Raw genomic sequence first — 12,441 nt, forward strand, 5'->3', positions numbered from 1 at the left:
CAAGTCTCTTGCCAACTCTAAGATGGCTCCCTTAATTAAGATATATACTTCCTTGCTCCCATCCACCCTTCCTTTTTCCCAACCATCCCATTCCCCCAAGCTCCCCCAATCCTCCCCTTCTCACTTCTCTCTCCCCATTTCCCCTTACCCCCATCCCACTCCACCCCCAAGTTCCCAATTTTTGCCTGGCAATCTTGTCTACTTCCAATGTCCAGGAGGATAACTATATGTTTTTCTTTGGGTTCACCTTCTTATTTAGCTTCTCTAGGATCACAAATTATAGGCTATGTTAGGATCTTTTATCTGAATTTACCGTGCCGAGAGCAGGATGTGTGGTGAAGCAATGCAGCCAAAGGATCAAAACAAGCACAGATTGTATGTGTCTCACCATAAATGTAGCCCCAAGAAAACTGTGGTACTCAGGGAGGGTCTGGCTGATGGAACTATGGAATCTAACTAGAGGTAAGACTAAATACCAGAAAGTTCTGCCTCCAGATCACTGTCCTAGAATCCTTACTCCAGGTAAGTTGATGGAGAGTGGGCAGGGTTTGTAACCTGACATGTTAGAGCTAACAGAGAAGAATGATTTATCAGTTGTCTGAGTCTTCTAGCTCATGGATCCAGCCAGTGTTCCATGAGAGCCACAGTTAGGCTAGGTCACCTGATCATGTCCTTCTGAGTCTTGGCATGAAGAGCACAACTGCACAGGTGTCCAGGCCTGTAGCCAACTGTTCTGATGGTCTTAGAGACTTCACAGGAGTGTCATGGTATGCAAGGAGGAATAGAAGACCCAGGTGCTCCTGATGACTATATATCCTCAGGGATTAAGTCTATTGAACACTCTTCTGTAGGTAAATAGTAACAGACATGACTGATGTGGACAGCTGTCCTGTCCCAATGTCAGATTCCTGATCATATTTAGCCTACCTTATTGCCATGGCAACAATCATTTACCATGTGTTCTATCACTGGGATATTGAGACACAGAAAACACAGTGGTCAAATTGGGCTCACGGAGTTTATGACTGGCAGATGTGAAGCACTAGTTCTCTGTCTACAGCTACATATCCAGTGTCTCTACCTTGGAGGCCTTGTCAGATGTCTGTGGAGAGGGAGGAGCTGTCTTTCAGAGATGTTAATCTTGGTTATCTGTAGCTTGAGGGAGCATATTTTCTAGGTCATGAAAATAAATGAACAGTTAGATTCAACTCTAGAACTAAATCACCTGCCTCTCAAGAATTTCTGCTGAATTCCAGGACGCCACAGCCCACGTACTAGACAGGAAATCATGTGTTTTCTGGTGTGACATTGTCACTCCTGGAAGGTGAAGGACAGGGCTTTGCTTTGTCCCTTCCAATAGATCCTGCCTCTAACACAGGGACTCTGCTGAAGAAGTCACTGACTTCAAACAACTTTAACATCTGTCTTTCATTATGCTTCATTGTGCTCTTTAGAGAAGCAGTCCTTTCGGGGATTAGTCTTAGAGCCTGGGCATTAGTAAGAATGCTCTCCTATGGAGAGAGCAGAGTCTCATATGCCTAACCCAGATCTGCCAAGCACACCTGTTTCAGGCAGTGTTCTAGCAAGTTCTTGCCCTCTACCTTCTACCAGTCAGATCTAGTTCTGAAAACATCTACCAGGAAGGACTGGAGAAATGGCTCAGTGGCTAAGAGCACTGGAATCTGTTGTAGAGGACCCAAGTTTAGTTCACAGCACAAGTATGGCAGCTTATAACCACCTGTAACTCCATTTCCAGGGGATCCAATGTATTTTTCTTATATATGTGAAGTCAAAGTATCTATATACATAAAAATTACAAGAAATAAAACAGCCACTCACATTTCAACACATTTCCCTGCATGGTCCTCACCTATGGGAGACAGTGTACTATAGAACAGGGAGAAATAATGGTTCTGTTTCAAGCCTGTCTGTATTCCATGCCCTCCCCTCTCTTAGATCATTCTGAGACCCATTCTTTGCCCTTTAAGCCCTGTAATTCATGTCAGACACCATCAAACACTTGGGAAGATTGATCCATGTTATGGTCCAGCCTGGGTAGTGAGCTGAGTACTAGGACCCCTCATAATCTCATGTGTGTGATTTCTGTACACACAAGTCCTGAGGACAGGATGTGGATGCTTCTCAGGGATGTTCAATGGGAAGTCTTATTCTGTCCTATACATAGGACTTCTGTGACTAGCAAGGTATTGTAGGGCTCTGGACCAGGCTGAGCAAGGGTGGTCAGTGCAGTTGAAGGGCCACAGCATTCCATGACATGATGTAGGCAGTACCTCAGTAAGGACCAGGAGAGACAATGGGGCTCTGACTCCAGGTCCTAGATCTGTACCATCAAGTTCTGAAACTCAGATCACACATGACAAAGACCTTCCCCCACAGCACAGGAGACCACCATCTCTGAGCACTCAGGTCCTCCTGAGTCATCTTCTGCCTGGTTCTTAAGGACAGGGATTGGAGGTAGGGCTTAGAAAGACCAACCATGGTTGAAAGAGGCCTTTGCTAATACCAGAGATCCCACAGGGCGCGTCTTCTCCCTGTTATCTGCACAGCACTGCCACCCAAGTCCAACATCACAAAGAACAATTCTAACCCCATGCAGGGTGAGAAGAGTGGCCTTAAAGCATGAACCCGAGAGTCATAACACAACCTACCTGTTGTGGAAAAATGGTCAAGCCTCTCAGAAGGTGACAGGCTGAAGCTGTCAGAGGAAAGTGGACTCTCACTCAGTGTCACAATGGATACAGGAACCAATGAGTATGAACCCAGTGAGTGCCTCCCTAAGTGACCCATTCACTCTGAACATCACCTTGAGTAATTTCTATTTCATTATGGCTACAATTGCCTAAGTACAGAAGAGTAGAGCTAGGACACTAGGTCCCTCTTGGATTGGTGACATAGACCCACAACACAGATGCCTAGGTTGACTAGGACCTCCTGGCCTAGCCCAAGCTCATGCAGCTCAGCCCAGATTGAGATAGAATGGGTTAGAGGGTACTCTCCTGTCTAGAGAGGCTCAGGGTGATGGAGACAGGGGACAGCTCAGAATCAGGCTCAGCGCACACGTGAGTTTTCAGTGGGGATGTTTGTGTGCTGTGCTCAAGATGGATCAGGACTTGTGCATACTGCATGAATACTCTTCTACTGATCTGCATGCTACTCAAGTCTTCTACTAATCTGCACTCCAGCTCTGGGTCCTGCCCAACTAAGTTTATAGCACAGCTTCTGCAAACCAGGATTCCCCTTCTCTCTGCTGACATCACATGTGCCTTTATTCTGTTTGCTCCAGATGGTCAAGATGTCCTGATCATACCCCTCTCAAATATTCATTTTCATCCAGAGTCAAACCTCAACCTCTCCTTCTGTGCAGCCTCTAATCCACCTGCACGACACTCTTGACTCATCAATAGGAAGCTACAGTCATCTTCCCAAGAACTCTTTATTTCCAACATCAATATTAATATTAGTGGATTCTATATCTCCTAAGTCCATAACTCTGCCATTGGCCCAATACAATCACAGTGAAGAAAATTACAGGTTTTACAAGATCTCCTGAGTAAAGTGGGAGCATGGGGACTATGGGAGAGGGTTAAAGGGGAGGTGAGAGGAAGGGAGCAGAGCAGAGAAAAATGTATAGCTCAATAAAATCAATAAAAAGAAAAAGAAAAAAGAGGGTCATATGATAATTAATTAACTGAATGTGCACATAGAAAGTCTGGCCTTATGTAAACACTCAGTAAATATACTTAACCATTAAAAAAGTACAGGTCTTGGTAAGTAGATCCCTGAAATGATAGCTTCAAGCTTTGGGGTAAAGCCTTGATTTTTATGGATAGATACAGTGGTACAAACAAATTCCAGTCCTCTCATTAGATCTCAGCTATGATTATTTCTCTTCTCCTTACTTCTCTGGTTTCTCCTGGACTGGTCTTGAATGTGTTGGGGGCTTTCTTCCAAGGAGAGAGATTGTACTTTAGGTTAAGTATATTTTTCTTTCTGTCACTAATTCTTGCCTTCATGGTTCCACCATTTGCTTTCATGATCTCCATGACCCAGAAGGAACACCCAGTGCTTTGAACCATGTCCATGTTCTTTCACCTGCAATGCTCCCAGTTCCTGTCTTTTCTCACCTGGTGACTGGCTTCTGCTCTGATTCCACAAGAGGCAGATGTTGGAGATGCCTGGGAGGCCTGTCCTGAGTCAGGATCGCTCTTATGGTTTGATGAGGCTGTTTCATTAATTCTTCAGAGTGTAAGTGGTAGATGACAGAGCATCTCCGGGCTGAGGATCTATGAAACGGGAAAAGTGAAACCCAGGGAAGATGCCCCCAAGCTGAATCCTGGCTCTGAGTGTCCAGCTGTGAGAGTCTGTGGACAAGTGAGAACTGTGGGGAACTCAGAGGGACGCTTACTTGGATAATGTGGAATTTCCCATGGAGTCTCCTTGTGGAGGAGGAGGACTTAGCAGTTTGAAATGGTGTCCTAGTTAGCATTTGTTGTCACCTTGACACAACCCAAGGTCACTTTGGTGAAAAAAGAGTCTAAACCGAGTAACACAACTGCATGTCTATGGTCTGTCTTTATCAGGTCAGACGGTGCACGTCTGTGACAGATTGTCCTAACTGATTCAGGAGGAACCAGGCCACTGTGGGGAGCACCATCTCTAAGCAGATGATTTTTGATTGTATAAGAAAGCTAGCTTGTCAGGTAGTGGTGGTGCAGACATCGGGACTAATCCCAGGACTAAGGAGGCAGAGGCAAGTGAATCTCTGTGAGTTCGAGGCCAGCCTGGTCTACAGAGCAAGGTCCAGGACAATGAAGGCTACACACTAAAAACCTAAATAAATAAATAGATAAAGGAAAGCTAGCTAAGTGTAAGGAGAGAGCAGCATGCTTTATGCCTTGACTTCTTTCAGTGCTGGCCTCAGAAGGAAATGGACCCTTTTCTCTCTCCTAAACTGCTGTTGCTGAGGGTATTTTTTTTATCAACAAGAGAAAGAAATAGAACAGTGTATAAGGAAGAGTAGAAGACTTATCCATTTAAATCAATATTCTCTGTACTAGAGATCACAGCCCCTCTGGAACCTGTGGGCAAAGAGAAGGAAAGATTTAGACACCAGTGATGGGCCCAAACATGCATGTACAGCCCATATAGACTCTCTTTGAGTCTCCAGAGAAATGTCCTAGGACTTTTCTCTGAAACTTTCCCAGCACAGGGCTCCTCCTGAGGGTACCTATATTCTTCTATTTTGACTTTTGTCAAGGACTTCCCAGGAAACTCTGAAACTTTGCCTAGGCCTACCCTACCACTAGGAGTTCTGAAGAGCTCAGTGAGCAGGGTGACAGGCCCCACATCCCCCCTGTGCTGAGGGCATTAGGCAGTCCACATTGGACTTGCTGACCTTGCCTGGTGTAGCCCTAGGCATGAGATTGCAGTTCTCCAGGTGACCCCCAGGGGGCAGTATCAGAACACACGCTCAAACCTCAGAAAATTGTTTCCGAGTTATGACCTTGCCTAGGAGACTCATTTCCATCCCTGTCTCTACTAATCTAGAGCTCCCTACCTAGACCCTGCTGTGACCTGTGTCTGAGAACATCTTTCTTCTGTACGGGTAACCTGAAAGCCTCTTCCCTCCTGGCATCTCCACAGCGGATGACAGGATTACCACCAGGGAATCACCACAACGAAATGCAAAGGTAAGATCAGGGAGGACTTGGGCTTACCGAACACACAGCTCAGCCAACACTTAATGCTGAAGGCTGCCTTGAAGCCCTCCATAGAAAGAAGGAGCCCACAGTCCTCTCAAGGACACGCAGGTCACCCCTACCATAACATTGAGATCATGGAATTCCTCACACAACTGCTCCTGGGTCTCCCTCCCGAATCAGGAGTTTGACTCATGACATTAGTCATACAGGATTGGCCTTCATCCCTAGTCATCCCTCAGCTGGTCTCTTTTTTGCTCTCAGAGACATCTCTGTCACCTTCCTGCTGGGAGTAAATCCCATCCTCCCAGAGCATGGAGAACATAGCGCAGCCTGGATGCTCAGCTGGGTATCTGTGTCACAAGGACATGTAGGCAGGATGGAGGCTCTTTCTTGGATACTGATAGACCCAGGGCCAGAACACAGCCTGTGCTAGCCCTGGGATGAGCTGCTGTTCTCTGAGAGCATGGGGATGCTTATCAGTATTGTTGTTCAACGTGTTGCTTGGAGGAGAAACATAATCGGAAGTTGAGAGGGATGTAGGACAGCACTGGGAGTGGAAAGGACAGAGCGGTGCCCTGGACACAGATCCAACAACCCTCAGCACATCTGGTTGTGTGAAACGCCTGTGAGGACACTCAGCTCATCTGGAAGGACAGCAGAGCCTGGGGGCTGTGTTGGAACTGAAACTCTTCTCTTCAGAGGGAGAACTGCACAGGGGGAAGAGAGATGGAGGTATCCTCTGTGACTCCCTACAAGGGCTGCACTCCCTGGCAGGGGCTCCTTCTCACAGGTAAGTGTACCCACTCCCTGACTGTGGGTTGAGAGAAACTCAGTAGCAACCTGGAGTCGCCTAAGAGGACAGGTACCTGAGAGGGGACTTGAGGTTTCTCTTTGCAGTTCTGGGGCAGAAGGTACAGTGAGGGACAGAGGCTCAGCATCCTGAAGCGCTCAGTGGACAGAAGGTGATGAGGGAAGAGAAAAACTCCAATCACTCCCTATTCAAAGTGACTCTCTTTGGCTGCCATGTTCTGAAGCCCGATGTCCCAGTCATGACAGGGTGACTCCATACATAAATCAACAGGAGTGAGCCAGTGAGATGGCTCAGTGTGGGAGACAAGACCATCTGAATTCAGTCCTCAGTTCCCACCCCTGCAGCCTCTTCTCTGCCCTCCGCACAGTTGCTCTGGCATGGTCCTACACCTGCACACACTGACCTGTGTGCCTTCAGAAATACACACATATAGTATATAAGTAAATTAAAAAAATAAATCAAAGTTGAATATAATTATTATATTTTTAAATATTTATTTATTATGTACACAATATTCTGTCTGTGTGTAATACATGCAGGCCAGAAGAGGGCACTAGACCCCATTACAGATGGTTGTGAGCCACCATGTGGTTGCTGGGAATTGAACTCAGGACCTTTGGAAGAGCAGGCAGTGCTGTTAACCTCTGAGCCATCTCTCCAGCCCCTGTTGAATATAATTATTACCATTCACTCCAAACCACGACCTATGTAGATGATACCATGGAGACACCCTTCCTTCCAACATTCCTCTGTTCCTTCTGTAAAGGTGTCTGAATCTTTTCCAGGAACTCGATCTTCCTAGAAGGTCACACTAATAATTCTTGTCCTCACAAAGCCCTGGTTCTAGCGGACTGGAAGTCAGTGGATCCAGAAACTGATGTCAGGGGTTGGCTGATAATACAAAGTGAAGAGAGAAAAACCAGAAAGTGAGGACTCTCTAGAGGAAGAGGAGGTTGCAGTGACTTTCTCATACTAAATACTCTTTATGTGAGGAGGGATATAGGGACGCTGGGAGGGGAAGCCAGGGAGACATAGAGAGGAAAAGACACCATCAGAGGCTCTGAGGGAATAGAGGCCATGTTGCTCACCTCCATCAAGGAGCGTGGTCACAGCCCTACCCACACACCTAAGTGATGATCACACCTGCTCAGGATTGGTTTTTCCCCTTTCCTTCTAGCCTTCCTTTTAATCTGTTGTCATTCACCTGCCACTGCTGAAGTCACCATTGAATCAGTGCCGCCCAATGTGTTCGAAGGAGACAGTGTCCTTCTATATGTCCACAGTCTGCCAGAGAATCTGCTAGCCTTTGCTTGGTTCAAAGGGCTAACAAATATGAAACGCAGAATTGTACTCTATGAACTGAACAACAATTTAAGTTTGCCGGGGCCTGAATACAGCGGTAGAGAGACAGTGTACGGCAATGGATCCCTGTGGATTTCCAATGTCACCCATGTGGACTCAGGATTCTATACCCTACGAACCATCAGTAGACATTCAAGAGTTGTGTCACTAACAACCATCCACCTCCCTGTGTACAGTAAGTGGTTCTTTGTGAACGCTGGGTATTGAGTGGGATTTATTCCACCGGACATGCACAGAATCATCAGGTCTGGCCTGTGCCTACCTCCCCTCTGCATTGCGTCCCCACGTCGAGGTCTGGGAATTTAGTGCAGGACACATGTGGTGGAAAATAACTGCAGTGGACCAGAATCCTTGCAGACATGTGGATGCATGGTGGGTAGTCCAGCCAAGGATATCAGCCTTTGTCTAGCATTCTGGAGTTCTCACAGGAATGTGTCCTTGAGAAGATCTGAGGGACCAACATTGGGCCTGATTGAGGAAAACACTGGATCCTCAGGGAGAGGTGAACAACAGGATGCCCTGGCTCCAGACTTCTCTCCCAGACTCAGCTTCAGGTATCCTGGAGAAGCATTTTGTGAAGGTTGGATTTTGACTTCCTTATGGTCGGGAACAGTGCTTTCTAGTACTCAAAGTCTTGTGCTGTCTGGAACCAGCCAGTGCACTGTCATGAGAGCCATGGTTAGACTAGGTCCCCTGGACATCTCTCCCAGAGACTCAGCATGGAGAGCATAGCTGGACAGGTGCCCAGGTCATTAATGAATTCTCCTGATGGGCTTATGAGACTCCAAAGGAAGGTCAGGGTCACTAAGGAGAGGGACTGAGGACACAGGTCATATCCTGACAAGTTATTGTTCTCTCTGGTTAAGCTCAGGGAATTCTCTCTTGCAAGCAATGGACTACAGGCCCTGCTGAGATGGACAGCTCACCAGATGATGACCACTAGGGGAAGCATTGGGACACACAACAATACTCAGAAAAGTATTTCCCCAACCAGGAACTTGTTTCTTGGCTTTTGCTCCTGTCCCTACATTCCTGGAGATCAGTGATACAGCCTTCTCAGACCTAATGGCTGCTTCTCTGTGTGTGATCCACTGCCAGGGCTTCATATTCAGTTCCCCAAAAATGTATTTCCTTTGGGAAAGATAGACTATCCTACAGGAATCAGCTAGGCAGAAGCTCAAGCCACTCCAGAGGCCAGGGAGCACACGAGCAGATCCATTAGACATCTCAGTAGAGGGAGTGCGAGCATTGTTGTGAAACCCCACATGAGATGATGGAGCCCAGCACTCTCTTTGTAGGACTCAGGTCATCTCCTCCCACTCACCCAGGATGTGAGGCTCCTGACACATTTGCTCCTGGGCCTTTGTCTTTGGTCAGCATCCTGGCTAAAGCCTGCAGTGAGACTGGATCAGTCCCCTTCTCTACGCATTACTCAGTTCTTCCTTTTGAGGCCTCACAGACATCTTTGTCACATTCCTGCTAAGAAGACATTGAATCTTTTTAGAGCGCTGAGTACACAGGGCAGACTGGGTTTCAGAGTCACACAGGGACTGCAGGGGCTCCATCTTGTTTCTGACAGACCCAGAGCAGGACACAGCAGAAGGCAGCCCCAGGGTGAGCTGCTGTTCTCTCAGGACACAGGGATGCTCATCAGCCCTTTTGATCACTGTGTGGTGTGCAGGACTGAACCATTTAGAGAGAAGTAGAGAGGGAGATGGGGCAACACTGGGAGTGGAGAAGGGTGGAACACGGTTTTGAACAAAGACCCTGCCCACAGTCCATAGGACTCTGGGAGCTGCCCCTTTCTGAGAGGTGGCTCAGCTAGAAGGCGAAACGACCACCGATCTTGGGAGCTGTGTTGGAGCAGAGGTGACACAGGACAGATCAGTTCATAGAGACAATGAAGGCACACTCAGTGCCCCTCTGCAAAGTGTCCTGGACTCCATGGGGGAGGAGATCACGAGTTGACAGTGTGTGAGAGGAGAGGACTCACCTACTGTCTGGAGTCTCCTAAGCTGGAAAAGTACCTGAGAGGAGTCTTGGGATTTGTAGGGGAATAGCCAAAGGGCCAGACAGAGGCTCAGTTGTAGGAAGCTCTCAGTGCAAGAAATGGCAAGGGGGGGGGGCTTGATTGTTGCTACCCACAGTTATTTTCCCTGATCACAATATTCTGAAGACTGATGTTCTCAGCTAAGACTTCTCACATGAAAAACCAAGTTGATCAGTGACATGGCTCAGGGGATACAGGCATTTGCCTCATTGTCTCTCCACCCAAGAAGCAAAGAATGCAATTGTCCTTTGACATCCACCTAGGTACCTGTCCTGCATTCACTCCCATACCTTGAGACATGCCCTTGCATATAATCTCACACAAATACAAATGAGAACAAAAAATCAAATCAAATGGAAAAATTCAGCTCTGGATCCACAAACCTATAAATAAGTTAAATAAATCCATGGGCGTACAGGGTCCTGGGACATCTTTCACTCATTCATTAATTCTCCACATGTATCTGAGATTTTCTAGGTAGTATTGCTTTCAAAAGTATAGAACAGATCTCAGTTCTCATGGAGCCCCAGTGACAGCTGACTGGAAGACAGATGAGTAAAGAAGTTAGAAGGTGAAGTCAGGTATTGACTGGAACCCCAAGAGAAACAGAACAACAACAAAGTCAGAGTGAAGACACAGGGTCTGTAGGGGAAGAGGTTGGACAGCCATCACCCCAATACCATCCACTGTAAGTGTGAGCAGGGGTCTGATGGCAGTAAGCCAGGACAATCTTGACAACTGGAGAGAGACATATAGTGCAAATGACAAGTGTGGGAACACTGAGAACATGAAGGTCGGGTGCAGGTTTCCACCAAATAGGACAGGGAAACACTCACAAGCTTAGGCTGAGCAATGGACACACCTGCTCAGTGCTCCCTTTTGGCCAAGTACAAAGTCCCAATATTGATGGATCTCTCTCTTCCCTTTTAGCCTCCTCTTTCACCTGTGGGCACCTTCCCACCCTTGCCCAGCTCACTATTGAATCAGTGCCGCCCAGTGTTGCAGAAGGGGCAAGCGTTCTTCTACATGTTCACAATCTCCCAGAGAATCTTCAAACCTTTTCCTGGTACAAAGGTGTGATTACGTTCAACAATCTGGAAGTTGCTCGGCACATAATAGCCACGAATTCAACTATGCCAGGCCCTGCACACAGTGGTCGAGAGACAGTGTACAGCAATGGATCCCTGCTGCTTCACAATGTCACATGGAAAGACACTGGATTCTACACCCTACGAACTCTGAGTAGAGACCTGAAAATAGAATTAGTGCATGTGCAACTCCACGTGGATTGTAAGTGATTTTCTGCGATCGGTCTGTGCCGGACGGGACTTAGACACACAGGACTGTTGAGCCTGGCCTGTGCCTGCCTCCCCTCTGTACTGTGTCCTCATGTTGGGGTTTAAGCACTTAGTGCAGGAAACACATGGAGGAGACAGACAACTGTAGATTAGACTCCATCTCATGATTCCCTTGTATCAAGGAAGACCTTGATGGAAAGTAACTCAGCCTGAGACGTCAGAGTCAGCTCAGCATCCTGAGCCATGCATGGGAGAAACCATGGCAACCTCATAGAGAGGTCAACATCAGAAGCCCTGGTACCAGTCATCTACTACACAACTACATGTGACCCTGGGAAGCGTTTTTGCCTGGTTTGGTACCTCACTTCCTTTCAAGCTGACGGGGAACAATGGGGCAGCTATGTAGACACAGGAGAGGAGAGTTAGATGCAGAGAAATGACACATTCATGGTAGTGAGGAAATGGAGGTCATGCTGCCGACCTCCTCCGAGTGGGATGGACCACCCCTACATCTCTAGGCTGAGTGACAAATCCACCTGCACAGGATAGAGATTGCCATCTTTCTGCCAACTCAGTGATCCCCATGTGAGGGCTGTTTCTCTTTTCTCTTCCAGCTTCCCTCTCTACGTGCTGCAACCCTCTCAGCTTTGCCCAACTCACCATAGAGCCAGTGCCACGAAATGCTGCCGAAGGGGAAACTGTTCTTTTTCTTGTTCACAATCTTCCAGAAGATGTGAGGGCCTTTTCCTGGTACAGAGGAGTGTACAGCATCCAGATCTTTAAAATTGCAGAATACAGCAGAGCCACAAATTCCGTCACCCGGGGGCCTGTCCACAGCAGAAGAGAGACAGTGTACCCCAATGGATCCCTCCAGCTTCGGGATGTTACTGAGAATGACTCAGGCTTGTACACACTTCAGATTTTAAACAGAGATTTGAAGGCTGAAACAGCACACGTGCAGTTCCATGTGAACAGTAAATGAAAACCTGTCTCCCAACTGCCGGGTGTGGCATGTCTTACTTCATACACTGGACTGCCAGCACGGGCTGTGCCTGCTCTCTCCTCCCAGTGTCCCCACACTGGGGTTTGGGCCCTTCCTGCAGAACACACATGGGGTAGACAAACTGCAATAGGTCAGAACCCCTCACCTCTACCTGCAGAGAGCAGAACCTGTGCTGGGCAAACTCAGCCCCAGGA

The 12,441-nt window shown here is 47.5% G+C and overlaps 1 protein-coding gene across 1 annotated transcript; it reads left to right on the forward strand.

Annotated features, from left to right (window-relative positions):
* Positions 1-6,449: 6,449 nt before the first annotated feature.
* Positions 6,450-12,226, forward strand: LOC130869730 (carcinoembryonic antigen-related cell adhesion molecule 3-like). Its single transcript, XM_057762136.1, has 4 exons — positions 6,450-6,513; positions 7,712-8,071; positions 10,877-11,236; positions 11,859-12,226. Exons 1-4 carry the CDS (start codon positions 6,450-6,452, stop codon positions 12,224-12,226), a joined length of 1,152 nt encoding a protein of 383 aa, XP_057618119.1.
* Positions 12,227-12,441: the final 215 nt, after the last annotated feature.

Source organism: Chionomys nivalis, chromosome 2 (assembly GCF_950005125.1).
Source record: "Chionomys nivalis chromosome 2, mChiNiv1.1, whole genome shotgun sequence".
Taxonomy (NCBI): Eukaryota; Metazoa; Chordata; class Mammalia; order Rodentia; family Cricetidae; genus Chionomys; species Chionomys nivalis.

Coding starts and splice junctions, on each gene's coding strand:
- LOC130869730 (XM_057762136.1), top strand. CDS start 6,450: ATGGAGGTATCCTCTGTGACTCCCTACAAGGGCTGCACTCCCTGGCAG. Junction 8,072..10,876: donor CATCCACCTCCCTGTGTACA/GTAAGTGGTTCT, acceptor CTTCCCTTTTAG/CCTCCTCTTTCACCTGTGGG. Junction 11,237..11,858: donor TGTGCAACTCCACGTGGATT/GTAAGTGATTTT, acceptor TTTCTCTTCCAG/CTTCCCTCTCTACGTGCTGC.